The sequence below is a fragment of the Lathyrus oleraceus genome, chromosome 7, assembly GCF_024323335.1.
Source record: "Lathyrus oleraceus cultivar Zhongwan6 chromosome 7, CAAS_Psat_ZW6_1.0, whole genome shotgun sequence".
Classification (NCBI taxonomy): domain Eukaryota; kingdom Viridiplantae; phylum Streptophyta; class Magnoliopsida; order Fabales; family Fabaceae; genus Lathyrus; species Lathyrus oleraceus.
Genome location: NC_066585.1, coordinates 523,082,546 through 523,098,867, shown reverse-complemented (window position 1 = coordinate 523,098,867; position 16,322 = coordinate 523,082,546). Strand labels below are relative to the sequence as shown.

Genomic DNA, 16,322 nt, shown 5'->3' with positions numbered 1-16,322 from the left:
GAGAGGTGATTATGATAAGCTTATACATATTTGAAGTTGTGATATTATCATTGGTCAGCTAAAAAACTCAATCCTGAATAGATACCGACCAAATAAAGAACCTGAGGTAAAAAAAACTTGCAATTTTTTTTAATCAATGAAGCATTCCTTTATGGTATATTATTTGAGTCATTCAACAAATTCATACACTTTTCTAAAGTAACATTATCCTCGTTTTAACATTCCATAAAAACAAAATCAATTGGATATGTCATTTGTAGAAGTAACACAACAAATCAAACAAATGTAATTTGTAATTATTTTTCATATACCTTAAATCCATTAGTAATACATTATGAAACGTTTTAAACAACTTGATGTATTTTAACACAACATGATGTTTTCCCGATGCATCCAAAATATATCTTGAATGAATTTTTCAACATTTTTTAACACCATACATTCTATACTTAACGACATAATCATGGGCATCCAATTATTTTAGTAGTGGTTGCAATTGGATACACTATACTTGGAGACATAACCATTTAATTGGCATCCGCTTAGATGTTGAATTGAAGAAAGTTGTGGTTGACATAGAACTAAATGGTTCGTATAGCCTATCCAATTGCAACAACTACTAAAACAACTGGATGCACGTGATTATGTCTCTAGGTATAAAATACAATACATGGTGTTTAAAATTTATCTTATTTTTATGAATTCTATTTTCCTTTATATTTTTAATATAGTTTTAAAATTTTACATTAAATATTTCATTTTTAAATTTAACTTCAACAAAATTTCCGTATAAATATTAGTTAAAATTTATTTCAGTAATTACACATCTAAAAGCAATTTATATTTTACTCACATTTAACCAATATGTATTCTACTAAAATTAATTATTGTTTAAAAAAAACAATTTGTTAGAAGTAGAACTAAAGCAACCAATATGTATTCTACTAAAATTAATTATTGTTTTAAAAAAACAATTTGTTAGAAGTAGAACTAAAGCAATTTGTTAGAAGTAGAACTAAAGCAATACTTAGTTTGATCTGTTATAGTAAAGTTATATATACATTGGACATCAAATTAAACAACTATAAAACATAATACACAATTTAATTTATAATCATTTTTTCTCAAAAACAAAAGTGAGTTAATAATTATAATTCGTAACTCAATAACAAAAATAACTTAACATACTGTCAATAAATAAAAGTGAGATATTTACCTTACCTTAAAATATAGTAGTATATAAATGATTTTGTTAACAACTTTTTATTAATATTTTTTAAAAATAAAATGACAATTAATAGAAGTTTAATAAAAACTTATGCAATGGATAGTTGCTTCCTTCACAAGAAAAATGGAGCATTTGAACTATTTATAGCGGTTTTCAAATGTAAGCAGCTTGAAGCTCACCTTATCTATATGTAAAAACAGAATGTAAACCAATATTTCATGTAATGAAAACTCGGCATCAATGTCATGAAATCGAAATTTAAAAACCAAAATTTCATGCTACCAAATAATATGCATAAAAAGACCGAAATTTAATCGTCAGTGCTGCACACATTGATAAGCTCATGAAAATTGAGAAAATTAACCATATCTTTTTTTCCACATAAATTCCTTATTCTTTTATAATTTAACCTCTTTTGTTAGACCTGGTTAGTATCATGCTTGATTTTAAATTTCTAATAACACTGTCGAACCAACATATTTATTAGAAAACATTAAATAAATTTTTAATCAATGTGAAACTACAACTTTTAAAATTTAGTCTTCTACAAAAATGTTATTCAATTTAATCACTAATTTTATTAATTTCTATAAAGAAAAATTGTACTTTCGGTCCCTACATTTAGTCCTATAAAAGCGAAATAATGAGGTCGCGATTTTGTAGGGATTAAAAAAAACTTTAATTAAAAAAACAATAACATTTTCGAAACAGCAAATTTAACTTCAAAAAACAAATCACAAAAAAATGTATTCGAAGGAGTACAGAGAATTCTCAAGAGCAATGAATGAGATAGTAAGAGTCTATTCAAGCTAAACGGATTTTAATTTCCAGAAATGAAATCAAAATGTCAGAATCTACGATGATTACAAATAATATGTACAGTAATTCCTGTATTCTGCCAAGAGCATAAAAATGAAGCCCTCGGATATTTCAGCACAAACAAGGGACTTAAATTAATCGCCTTTTGGTTCAGATTTTACCGAGAAACTTCTGGCTTCTTCGTCAGTAACATCACTGTATTGTAAAACCAAATGACAATCATATCTTATGATATGGTAAAAGAGAAAAATCAAAACTAGAATGAATTGAATCAAAAGATAGAGTTCATGAAGAAACCTGTCTATAGCTTCTGTTTTGGGAATCAACGAGACTCTCTTAGTAGCAAGATATTCACAGAAACTTTGAAGGTTTTTCTCTTGGCAGAAATTGCAAAGATGTTTAAGGAAATTGTTGAATTGGTTCGGTTCCTTCACAGAATAAGTTTGTCAACTCATCAAGTTACCATGAATCTCAAATACAAACAAGAAGCATAGGACAATTTAACAAACAAATTCAAATAGGGATAAGATAACAGATAGAAGCCGTGTTGTTGCAGTCACGGATTGCAGAAAATACTAGTTATTTAACGACACTTTTTACTAATCATAGCGGTATTATATAACACAGCTATTTGACAACACTAATTAGAAGTTAAATAGGAAAGTCCTAATTGTTGTTTTTTAGTATGCAAGAGGAAGGTAGATGGAATACCTGCTCAAGGATGCAACCCTTGCGAAGTGCAACTAAACACTCAACTGCTTTGGCATAGTTATCACCTTCATGGGAATCCTCTACCATATCAAATATTTTATTTTTCATATCGTTGATAGCTTTTAGAACCCAGTCTGGACTGTCTCGGCGTGAAATCATGGCTTCAAAATCTTGGACCGGAGTTGAATCCCCAATTTTCTCGACTTTAATAGACGTATATTCGATGAGATTGGCAGGCGGGGCTGTAATGTTTTCTTTACCTTCATCATTTATCTTTTCTCGCAATAAACGCCTTGGCTTTTTCTGCATCAAGATATTTTGAATGTAAAACTCATCTAAAGTTAGTTATGATTACTCTTCCAGAAGCTAAGCTGAGAACTCATTCTTACCAAGGGATTTCCCTGCTGATCAAAAGACCTACGAAATGAGTCAATGACAGCTTGGTTTTGCAAAACAAGGTCGGTCTCAGGTTCTGTAATTTTTCGGAGTGTGTAATCGAGAGGAGGTACCGCAGCATCTGGATGCTTTGATTTCAGATCAAGATAATGATAAAAGCGCTGAAAGATATATGAATATACTGGTTAGCTTTAGCTTATCACTATTTTTAATTTTCTGGGAGAGTTAGTTAGAAAGGATTAAGGCATTAAGCATAATTTCTCCAAACCATATCGCATCCAGTATTACCTATAACCAACGGGGCATGCTAAATGCAGATTCATAGATCAAGTAACAATCATAAAACAAAAAAATCCTATGTTAAAAACCAAACCTTAAACACTTCTAAGAGAAAAATCGGAAGGAAAATGAAACATGGAATATTTACCGCCAGTACTGGATTTGGTGTAAAGTCAGGCAGCAAAACTTCCTTCTCCCCGTCCGGTGCAAGATCAAGCATTTTAATGAAGTTAGCTGCTGATTCTAGTTGTTGTTTGTTTGGTTGACACGATGCTGGGAAGTTAGTGAAGGAAGGAAATTGAAACTCTCGCACATCCTCAGCAAAAGGAAGAACGTTGAAGTAAAATGAATCAGGCTGCACCACGCAATCAGAGAAACAAGATATTATTTAATAAAAAATGAAGTTGCGGAATAGAAACAGTGATAGTGAACTAATAAATAACACAAGAAACTGAGACAAAAAAAAGAACCTACAATATTTTCTCTATCAGATACATTGGGTGTCAAAACCCCAATGACAACACTCCCTTGTCCATGTCTCCAAACGCACCGTAAAATTGCCACCTTATTCATTTCCCTCATAGCCCTTGCTAGGGCAGAAACTGCAAGGCCAGCTTTTGTATTTCCGGTTTCAGCTATGAACACATAGGCCTCTTTCATGTATTGGTGTCTTCAATGGAGATTTTAAAACAAAAAGAAAATTATAATTTGTTAGGAAATCTCCTTTAGGTTTTAGGAAAATTGAATCAGATACGTTTTATTTAAGCATATGCAATCTTACCTCAATACATTTGAAGAATCAGTAAATCCCAAAAGCTTCACGCCCTTTTCCGGTTTGAACTTTACAGCATCCCACTCAGCAGTGGATATAGGAACAATTTGAGGCCCATATCGATAACCTTTAATTCTTTGGTCCGGAGGAATAACTTTATCTGGATCATCAGAACTCTTGTACTCATAATCTATTTTGACTTCATGTGTTGCGAATTTATCAGATTGAGGAGCCTTATCAGAGTATTTCTTCAGAGTTGGAAATTTCTCTTCTTGTGTTTTCTTGTATACCATAACCTGAGTATCATTTAAGTTTTCACAAAAAAAAATGCTTTTTCTTAGAAATGTCGCTTTATTTGTCAGAAAATAAAAAATAATGACACTTAAATAAGGCATTCATCATGGACCTAGAGATTGAATCTACAGGTATTGCAAATCTCACCTTAATCCTCAGTTTTGGGCTGAATTCAAGATCCCCTCTGAAAACAGTAACTGGAGTTATATTTCGAGTTTTAAGAGCACCAAACAAAGAAATTGGATCCTCCACATACAACAATCTTGTCGATGTTTCCTTAGAAAAAATATTCAAAAGACGGTCATTCTCATCCATTATTTCCTTGTTTGCATCTTGACTAAGCTTTCCTCTCATAATTATACTTTCCATTCTCATACCATGAGCTGTCATCTGTTTAGCAATTGTGGTAACTTGCTCTTCTTTTGATCCTTCATAAGGATCTTTTATTGGACATTGTGCATTTGTAATAAGGCAAATACGTTTCTTTCCCTTGATAGTGTCTCCAAACTTTTTTATTAACATATCCATGGCAACAATGACAGCATCAAGAACTAAAATCGAAGTCAAGGTAACCAGAAAGGAGTAAAACAAAGCTAATCATGTTCCTTTGCATGAGGAAAGGATTGACTTCTTGGGAAAATAAGCAATTAATAATTTAATACATCACTTATATTTTAGGGTTTAATATGTTTTTAGTCCCTATAACATTCACAACTTTCAAGTTTAGTCCCAAGATAAATTTTGTCTAACTTTAGTTCCAATTTAACTTTTATAAATTATAAGACTAAAGACACTCGTTTTTTGGGTTATTTTTTAAATGGGGACAAAAATTAGACAAAATTTATTTAGGGATTGAACATTAAAACATGAAATAAATGGCAGTGAGAATACACAATAGGAATCAGAAACAAAAATCTATGAAACCTTATAATCTAAGAGAAAAAATTCATCAAAAGAGATAACTTTTAGTGACATATGGTCTAGTTATTTTCCATAAACTAGTAGCATGGCTATTTTGAAGTAGGTTAAAATTCAAAAGCTTTTTTTCATTGAATAAGATACACAATATGAGAGGGCGTGTATAACTTTGTGGATACAATCACCGCCATTTGTTCCTCGAGGAAGTTGTTGTAAAGCCTCAACAATGTCTCCATCCACAACTTTAGTATTTCTCAAAACCACAACATGCTGATATCCACCCACTTCTGTAGTTAGTTCGTTATCCGTGTCTGAAAAAGTAGTCACAAACATGGGTAAGAGATGCCTTTGATTGATCAAACTCCAAAAACAACAAAACTACAGAAACTACAGAAGTCTTTTCCTAATAGGTGGGGTCAACTGCAATGATCAAAAGGAGTCATGATATCCTATCATATCATGTCTAAAGATAAACCATTTAAATCTATAAAAAAATTCAATGGTTAGAAAAAATATTTTTTACTCCGTACTTGGTTTTCCTCTTGTTACTAGACAATCATCCGTCTAATCTACTTTTGTTATTGATGCTTCTACTTCTACATGATGTCTGTACACATGCCCAAAATACATGCTACCTCAACAATTTCTTTAATATATTCCCTTTTTAATTCTATCTTGTTTTGTACATCAACTCACCTATCTTGATATTCTTATCTCTACAAAGTTGAACTTTTTTTCTTGTTGGCCTAGTACGACCCAACACATACTAGAAACCGGATCAAAGTTCTTGATTAAAATGGAAAATCTTGATTAATAGAGACCGGATCAAAATTCTAAGTAAGAAAAGGCCAAAGGTTATGAAGACAGAAGAATCAAAGATTCCCCAAGATTTTCGAGAAACCTAGACTCTCCCCAACCAGATCCCGATTCATTGATAACCCCTCTCATTTCCCTCCAACCATTATATTTTCCTCTCTTCTAACTAACCTAACTAGTCAACTGTAGTTAATTCTTCTATGTAGAATGTGTGGCCTAACCTATAAGCACTACTTAGTTCATATCTCTATCTAGTCAATGTGGGGCTTCAACACGATGCTTAAGAGGAACATATGAAGCATGGACTAATGAATGTGAAATAACAATAATCTCAACACACACTCTTACACCCAAGACTGAACATCTAGAGTGTGGACAAATTCAAGTGGATTAACAAAGATAATGGCTTTATAAGAAATCTAGGTCAGGTACCGATACAAATACCATCTTAAAATTTGAGCTTATGATCTAACTCAACCTCACAATACCAACTGGTAAGATGAACACCGTCAAGCCTTTATAAGAACTACTTAGGCCATATCTTGAGCTGCTGTGGAACTCTACGACTAAGATGTAAACACAAGGGTTCCGTAGCACCATTCCATCCTAAGCGCCATTGCACCACACATGGGGAGCATGTTGTCAAAAAATCCAACAGTTAGTTACCATCATTTAGTTAGTATCCCATGGTAGTAAGGAAGAGAGAGATATTACAACATATATATAATAGGGTTTAGGGCTTAAGAGAGGAAAAGCATCTTGTCGATTGATTTAAGAATTGGGATTTCAGGTTAGAGAATTGAAAAAATTCTTCCATTGCAATCCACCATGGCCGCCATTTCATAAAAACCGAACATTTTATTATAATTTTCTACCATTCTAATCTAATACAGTAAAAGGCTTCTAAAACCAATGTATTTGACATGTAACAAGAATGAAAAACACCAAATAAGCACCAACAAAGTCAACAAAAATGCATTACATATATGCACCATAGACACCAAAAACATGACACCCACACTCACATGTTGACATTAGTAATAATTTTTAAAAAATGAATAAATTAAACATAATTACAGAGTGCATCATCATAAAGATTAGAGTAAATACCTTCAGTTCCAAATAAGACAATTCCCACTTCATCATACTTGTTATAGATCAACTGCATATTATTATACGAACAAAAAAAAAAACAAATAAAAGGATAATGTTAGTTATTGAAGCTCTTAGTAACCAAAAAATAAACACAGGAATGGAACAATAACAGTACATAATCGGTGTAAAAAGTTCTACAGAAACTTAAAGGGATTATGAATACCTTCTTCTGTACAAGCATGGAACAGACTTTCTCGACTTCGGGAAGAACACAATGCATGGATGGTCCCACATCAAGCAGCAAAAGCAAAGCTTCCTGAATCAATTTCACATTTAACCGTTCAAAAAGGGGAAGATGAGAGAAAAAAATAGAAGTAAAACCCTAAACCTAGAAGAATAGAGTAAGGGTGTTGGAAAAGGAAGAGAAATGGAACCTTGTTTCGAGCCATGGATGGTGGAAGAAAAGAATGTAAGGTTAAGCTCGGAGAAGAAGACGGATTCTCTCAATCTTCTTCCCGCTTCAAAAGGTTTGGTTGAATACCTAAAGTCAAATTCGTTTCTACTAAATTCAGAGTGTTGTGTTGGTTTTGTAGGCTCATTCTCTAATGTATGCGTGGGAAAGTTGAATTGACTTTTATTCGTTTTCTACCGTTTGATAAATCGGACCGCTAAAACGTTTCCACGTGGCCAAATTTTTTGTCAATAAAGGAAATTAAAACAATTTTTGGAGAATGCTACACAATAGATCGCCAACCAAAGACAACCTAGTAAAGTGAGGTCCCTTCTGACACGATAATATTATCTGCGTTAGCGGGTGTTGAGAGGTTGAGTCGACTTCTCACCATTTTTTTTAGTGTCCTATATTTGTAGGAATATGGTCACGGGTTTCAGGTGGCTAGGATTGTTGTTGATGTTGCCAAAAGAGTGTGTGAATCATTTAGAACAATTTGAAACACTACTCGACAGTGGAAAAAATACAGTTAGCAGAGTCAGAGTGGTCTGGTTCGCATGCATCTGGTGCATTTGAAAAGCGATGAATAAGAAGATTTTTAATAATAAGGTTGAATTAGTTGAACAGATGTTTGAAGTTATTCAAAGGATTTATTGGAACTGATTGAGTAACAATCTTAAATTTCAAAATTGTGACTTGATGCAGTGGTACTTGAACCTTATACTAATTCTTCGTTAAGGGGGAGGGATTGGAGGTCGGTAGGGGTGTAGCTATCAGGGGATCAGAGGTAGAGTTCGTTCGAGCATATTTGTGTTGTCGTGTAGCCTGCTTTGTTTCCAACTATTTTGCAGGTCGGATTCGTCTAGTTCAAGTGTGAGTTGTAGTATTAGGCTTCTTGTGACTTTTGTCAATGTAGGCAGTTTGTTAGTTTGTTGGTGGTAGCTTGTTGTTTAGAGTTTTTTGCGTTATGGAGCCAGACTGTTTTATTGAGAGTCTCACCATTCGCGATGGTTTAGGCTCTTGTGAGCTTTCTTTTTCTAGTTGTGTAATCAGTAGCATTTTTTATTCTGATTGTCATGGGCTGTTGAACTATTTTTTCTAGTTTTTTAGGTCGCCACATGTTTGGCCTCTAGTTGGTGCAGGTTAAATTTCTTATTCATGCATGTTATTCTATCTTTTAGGTGTTTCCTTTGTAATATTATATGTGATTGCTTTGTAAGGTTTAGTTTTTCTCTTCACATCTTGTGCTTAGTGTAGACAATCTAATATATTTAGCTTCTTCACACAAAAAAAGTGGCGAACAAAATCAATTACAAATTGTATTTGCATTCATCTTGTTTTTAGTGGCATCTATCATGTAAAAAAATAAGATATTCTGAAAAAGACATTCCTACCATTTTCTCTTTATCTGACACATCTTCTTTTCAAGGGCAATTTTTGTCTAAAATAACAATTTCTTAACTAAATATACCATATGGTTTGAAACAAACCAAAACATCCTTGTTGTCTCCTCGAATTCCCTTTTGTTTTTATTATAATACACTTATTTTGTAACTATTGCACTTATTTTATTTTTACACAGCATAACCTTTCCCTCTTTAACGATATAGCTTTAAAAAAACATTTTTTAATTAAACAATGTAGCATCACTTTGTCTTTATATTATCGCTTATTGCACGTTTCCTTGCCTTTCTTTTTCTTCTGCAAATATATCATATCTCTCTTCTTGTGTATCTCTTCCTTCTTCCAACATTTTTTCATCTCAACTTCTCTCTTCTTTCTTCTGTAAGTACAACTTCAACTCTACTTCCAACCCTCATTTCCCATCGTCTTCCTCCAACTTTTCTTCAACATGGCAAGACCTTTTGAGATGATCAAGGATATTAATGACCGTAAAGAACTTTGAAATATTGGTGTCAAAGTCCATCACAAATGGAAGGTTACTTCTAATACAAGGGAGCATTTTGAGCTTATTGTTATAGACAAATATGTGAGTTTGTATTGTCCTTTTTAATCCGTTTTACCTTTCGATGTTTGTATCATTTTTATGATTGTGTCTCTTTCCTTTTACCTATTTATGCTTCATTCCTTTTTAGGGTTGTGTATTGTTCTGTATTATCTGGTTTTCTGATTTTTTTCCATTTTTTCGTCAGAAAATCGTGGTTTTTAATGGTCTTTGCCCTGGATTCTATTTTGTTATGGTTTTTATTGGTTTGTGTTTTTTATGATAGATGTTTGTTTCATTTATTTTTGTATTACAGCTTATGTCAAGTTTATGGTCCACATTTTTTATGGTTTATGGTTTAGTGTCATACGGTGAACTGACTTGGGGTGTTTTGCTTATTATCGCAATGTCGCGGATAGCAAGAGTCGCCACCGACTTTTCTTTTATCCAATAAGGAAAGGTGGAAAAGAACAGGAAAGACCTCAATAGATTTTGGATTCGGGAGGTACATTGTACAAAGGGAATGTGTTAGCACCCTTTGTATCCATGGTTATCCATGGGCTCTTAATTGCTGGATCACTTATATTTTTGTCTGAAAAGTGTTCGTGAATTGTTTAAAAAATGTTTCGAAAAGAGAGTTTAACTTTGTAATGATTCTCGTATGAATGTATACAAGGTATTTATCTCGTTTGATTTTGAAAACGGTTTAGAAAAATGTAACTTGGTAATGATTCTAGTATGAATGTATACCAAGTGGTGATTTTCTAGGATTTGCAAAGTGTGAGGGGTGGGAAATGTTTTAGGTTATGATCCAGCAATTGAGAGTTATACCTTCCTAAGGTCGTTATGAACGTTTCCTATCCTTATGAGGGTAAAACTGTCCTTACTATTGAGAAGTAAGTAATTTTACCCTTTGGATGTTTAAGGGTCATCGTAGGGTCATCGATAGGTCATTGAAGGCAACAGTTGTAAGGATACCTTAGCATTTGAAGGGACGATCATCATTTAACCGTAGGCTACATCGAAGGGTCATCGAGGGACGAAATCATATATTCGAAGGCAACATCCGAGGGACTATGATTTATTTTATGATGATTTAATCGAAGGGCCATTGCTAAGTGTATCCCCACATTCGCGGGACATGACCGTGGTACCGTAATATCGTAAGGCAAAAGAGAGGTCCAAGATCACATATTTAGAGACCGTATTTTACAATCGATTAGGTAATTAGGATGAATCTCCACATTAAAATTAATACATTAAAATTAATTAGGTAATTTAGGGTGAAACTCCACAAGGGTATCCCACAAATAAAGTGGAAGACCTAGACATCAATCTTTTCCTGGGAAAGGTGAACCTTTACAAAATTCAGCAAACGGGTTAGAGTACCAAGTCAGGATGCAATCAAGGATTGCACCGCAAAAGAAACCAGAACAGCAGTAGGGTCAGATAAACAATGCATGGCTATGATAAAAACATGACAGGTTAGCAAAGGACAGAACAGAAAAATCAGCGACTGTCCCGGTCGCCGCTGCCTCGCCTAGCGAAGGCTTAGCGAATACTCGCTGCATGCTCGCTTAGCGATGTGCTAGCGAGCGGCTGCGGATTCTGGTTTTGATAACAGCATAATGTCAGCAAGCTTCACACCTTATATCATCCATTACAGAGATTATGTGGTTAGACATTCAGATGTTCATGCATACTTAAATTCATATGTAAAACTTAAGATAGTTTCATAAATTCAATCATGATACCATATGCAAATTAAGAACATAAGGTAGTAATAGCAATGCCAACCTGTTTGTAATCGAATTGTAACCTTGAATTGGCCGATCGGATCGAATTGAGCGGAAGTGACCTTGTTGCCGCCGGCTTTCCTTCAGGGTTTCCTTTAGGGTTACTCGGAATTCTCAGGGTTAGCCTCCAGGATTTGCCGTCTGTGAGCGCTAGGGTTTGCTTGCTAGGGTTCTCCTTTCGTCCTTTTTCGTCCTCCTTTTCATTACTGAAGTGCTGGTATTTATAATGCTCTTTTTTGTGACCTAATGGGCTCAGAGTGAAGCCCAGAATTTTCTGTTATCTGCCAGCTTCGCTAGGCGAGCGTGTAGCGAACGTTCGCTAGGCGAAGGATTTGCTCGCCTAGCGAGCAGGCCAGTTTGGGCCATTTTCTGGATTGGGCCATTCGTGAGCTGGGCCTTTGTTCCTTTAAGATCAGCGTCATAAAAATGAGTCGGAGTGCCCTGAAAAATGTCTTAAAATATTAATGGGCAAATTTTGGGGTATGACATTTAGCATCAAGGTTATTAGTGGTTTGTGTTACATATGTCAATGGGTATACATTATTTGAGGTTTCCATTATATCTTTGCATTTATTTTGCTTTATATCTTTGTACTATAAGTAAGGTTGCATCTGGTCATTTTAGGTTTAGGTTTTGGCATCAACTAATGTTTAGGGTTTAACATTTACATGGTATTAATATTCATGTGATTGTTCCAACAATGTTTAAGAAAACATTCAATCCAGTTTTATCGATTAACGAGACTTGCACCATTGCAAACTTCCAAGTTCAACTGAATGATTTAATGTTCAAAGCGTCTAACCATAAATATTTGTTGAAATTCACTGGTGGAACAACAGTATGAGACAACAAAAAACATGAAATTCCTGATAACGTTATTAAGTTCACCTTTTTTGCTGATATAATTTTAGGCAAATGGAAGAAAAATCTCCTTATAGGTACAGTTTTTTATGCCTCATTTTCTGATTCATGAATCATTTTGACATACGCATTATAACCATTATTCCAAATATAAATACATATGTAATAGGGATGGTTGGTGAAATAGGATACACACAATCACAATCAGGGAGTAAAAAACTGCAGGTTAACTTGGTCTTGAAAGATTTGGGATATGTTATGTTACAACTCAACATTAATTTTGGTTTTTTTTCTTACTTCTATTTCATTTACTATGTTTTTTGTATCCATTTCACGACACGTGGAAACAACACCATCAATTGTACCCTATGGGAGGCGTACGCTTCGCAATTTTTCACTTACAAACAGAAAAAGACATATGTGTCTTTGCCAACTATTATTGTACCGCAGTATGCCAAAGTTAAGGAAGAAGGTTATTACATATATGATGATGGAATCCATTTTCCTTTCCTTAATGTTGTTGACATTTATAACCATGTTAATTTCTAATTATTGTATACAACTTAATGACATTCTATTTTTGTAGGTAAGTATCCACTTTTTGTTACAAACACTTACAATGTTACCAAAATGCATATCAATGAGGATTTTCCTCACATCGTCGATTTTCGTAATAGGTACTCTATCTACAATATATATACGTCATTATGATTAGAACTTTTACATACTTTAGTCAAATATGATTCCTCCTTCATCCATGGTTTAGGATGCCTAAGGATTATTTGGTAGAGACTTCAGGCCAAGTTATGAGCATACAATCCCATCTTTGGTCATAGAACTCTTCAACATCTCAGCTCACTCCTTATGACAAATTCCTAGCAAAGGTTATCCATCTTCCTCTGTTTCGCATTATAAAACCACATGATGTATATCAATCTTATTTCTTTTACAAAGGTTTTCTCTCTCTCCTCTCTCTCTCTCTCTCTCTCCGCTCTCTCTCTCTCTCTCTCTCTCTCTCTCTCTCTCTCTCTCTCTCTCTCTCTCTCTCTCTCTCTCTCTCTCTCTCTTCTCTCTCGCTCCTCTCTCTCTCTCTCTCTCTCTCTCTCTCTCTCTCTCTCTCTCTCTCTATATATATATATATATATATATATATATATATATATATATATTATATATAATATATATATATATATATATAATATATATATATATATATATAATATATATATATATATATATATATATAATATATATATATATATATATATATATATATATATATTTGTTTTCTTTATAATTGATATTTCATTTTATGCTACTCTTTGTATTACATTTTGTAATACAATCGCCACCATTGACAAACTCATAGCTTCACAATACATATGGTATTATAAAGCATGACATCAATGTCCAAAGGTTGTCGAGGGGGAGAATTCACCCTTTATATGTGCAGATGAGCATACCACTGAAGTTGAAATATGGAGGTTGACTTTTCCTACCTTTCATGTTGGAACACTTAACTTTTATAATACATTATACATCTGACACTTATGTTTAAATTGAAGGTTTAAAATTGAAAGTGAAGTTGGTCAGTTTGAATGTCGTTCTAACTTTATCTTTTGAGACCGAGAATGTGCATATCTTTTAGGAGTATCTGATGCTTAACTACGCAACCCAATGATCTAGGTTATGAAATCAGTATGTCCTTCATATGTTACTAACTTGAATATTCTTATATAGGCCATTTTGTTCAATGCATTAACATGGTTCCCAACATCCTATTATTTTGTATACCCATTGCCTTATATAGGCCATTTTGTTTCTAATTATTCTTACTTTACATATTCAACAACTTTACGGAATTGCCTTAAACTATAATATATTGTCTTTTGTAGATTAAGAAAATCGCTGACAAGGAAAATATTATTGATGATTAGGAAGTCGTCACAGTAATTTTACGAGAGATCCATTTCATATAAATGATCAGTTATCGCACTTGCATCTGAAAGCTGCTACGGGTGGTCGTAGAAGCTCTTTGGTTTTTGTACCAAAGGCGTGTTAGAGAGTAGTTTTTTTCCCAGTGAGTGCTACGGGCCGTGTTATCCAACACGAATGTCCGTAGTAGCTATTTGGTTTTATACCAAGCACGCCGTTTTGTGCGTAATTTGAGTTTCGTGACTCCGTTTGAGGCGTTGGGAAGCTGACACGTAGTACTACCTCAGTAATATCTTAGAGGTTATATGCATGTATGATGATGGGAATCAAACATTCTAAATGTGTAAAATGAGTTGTTTATTTTGATTGATAGTAAAGTGGTTCGTGACTTTGCCGACTGTTGATGAATTGGGTGAGTTGAGTTATTGTGTTAGGGTTGTGTGAACAAAATAAGTAATATTTTGTGTCGGTCTGATTTCTTCATAGTCGAGTCGGTGAGTATTTACATAATTAATTACTACGTCTTCATTTCATATATATTTTATTGAATTATGTTGAGAAGTGTAGTTTAGAAGGAACTATTGTGGTGACCTGATGTTGGCGGTGTTTACGGTTCGAAGAGGAATTATTGTGGTGACCTCATGTTGGCGGTGTTTATGGTTCAAAGAGGAACCATTGATGATTATTACATTTGTATTTTGTTGTTGCATTTCATACATCATGAATTATCAGAGATAGGTGTACGAACTTTGGTCCAAAGACGAGTCGATCGTTCAGAAGAGGGGATCAATGACGAGTTTAGGTTCGAAGAGGAATCTTTGGTGAGTGGACGGAATCAGTAACATAACTTTGATGTCTAAAATTGGTACCACATGCATATTATAGTAAATGAGAAGAGTAAATTGCATTCATTCTTATATATGTGAATGATTATGTTGTGAGTGATTATTATTGTGTATGGTGATTGTTGTGGATGAATATCATGAATGATTATTTATGTTGATTGTACAATCCTCGATGTTTTATGCATTGTTAACTTACGAGAATGAATTCTCACCCTAGTTTGTTTTTCTTTGTTGTTTTTACGCTTGTGATGCATATACTCAGGTAGGGACTAAGAAGCCTTAACATTTGGTTGCCTTGGAATATGGCATTACTGGCATTCTTCGCATTTTATTATTTATGTCAGTGTTATTTATAATTCCCATGTGTCGCTCTGAATACTGTAACACTGGGATGGGATTGTCGTTGATGTTTATTTTCAGAGTTGTTTAATTTTTAAAACCTTAGGGTTATCCGAAGTTGTTTTATGAGTTTTCAAGGATTAATTAAAATATATTGAGTTTTCATAAATGAATTCTGCTTTTTTATTAAATTGTTGAGAAATGATGTTTTATGTAGAGAATGTGACACACTTGTGAGTGCATTATTTTAATTATGATTTCTGAATGTTTTATTAGTAAAGTGTCAGGGGTTGTTAAGAGTGTTACGGTATGAACTCTTGCAATATTTATCAAAACAAAAATGAACATAACAAGTTCAAATCGGAAACCATTAAAGAATGAAGTAGGCAAAGCGAGGACGGACGTCAAACTACTATATATCCTGATGTACTCTCTCTTTCTTACCCTTACATTTAATTTTCGCAGGATAATTGCATGCTTAGATTTTAAATTCTTAGCGTGGTTTGTCGTTTATTCAGTTAGTAGCAATTTCTTACGTAAGGTTATATTTTATTAGAATTGGTACCTAATTGAGCTTTAGTGGTGATTAAATTCTAGAAAACTAGTATTGTGACAATCCCATCATAATTGAAATGTAGTATTGGACACATCTCGTGTAATATACAATCATTCAATTATTCATTATTGAACAATATGTGAGTTTTGTGAATTGTGTATCTGTCGACGTGATTGAAATCCAATAAAAGTATAAATCTCCATTTTCACTTTAAAACTTTCACGCGGAATTTGGCAAAACCTCTAATATTTCATTTTTGGAAAATA

At 33.6% G+C, this 16,322-nt stretch overlaps 1 protein-coding gene across 1 annotated transcript; it reads right to left on the bottom strand.

Moving 5' to 3' along the window:
* Nucleotides 1–2,031: 2,031 nt before the first annotated feature.
* Nucleotides 2,032–7,943, bottom strand: LOC127105262 (ATP-dependent DNA helicase 2 subunit KU80). The gene is made up of 12 exons (XM_051042431.1): nt 7,763–7,943; nt 7,552–7,644; nt 7,344–7,395; nt 5,597–5,728; nt 4,647–5,050; nt 4,215–4,501; nt 3,908–4,103; nt 3,582–3,788; nt 3,148–3,315; nt 2,759–3,061; nt 2,345–2,475; nt 2,032–2,242 (listed from the first exon to the last, which is right to left on the bottom strand). Exons 1-12 carry the CDS (start codon nt 7,775–7,777, stop codon nt 2,182–2,184), a joined length of 2,049 nt encoding a protein of 682 aa, XP_050898388.1. The 5' UTR covers nt 7,778–7,943; the 3' UTR covers nt 2,032–2,181.
* Between the last annotated feature and the right edge of the window lie 8,379 nt (nt 7,944–16,322).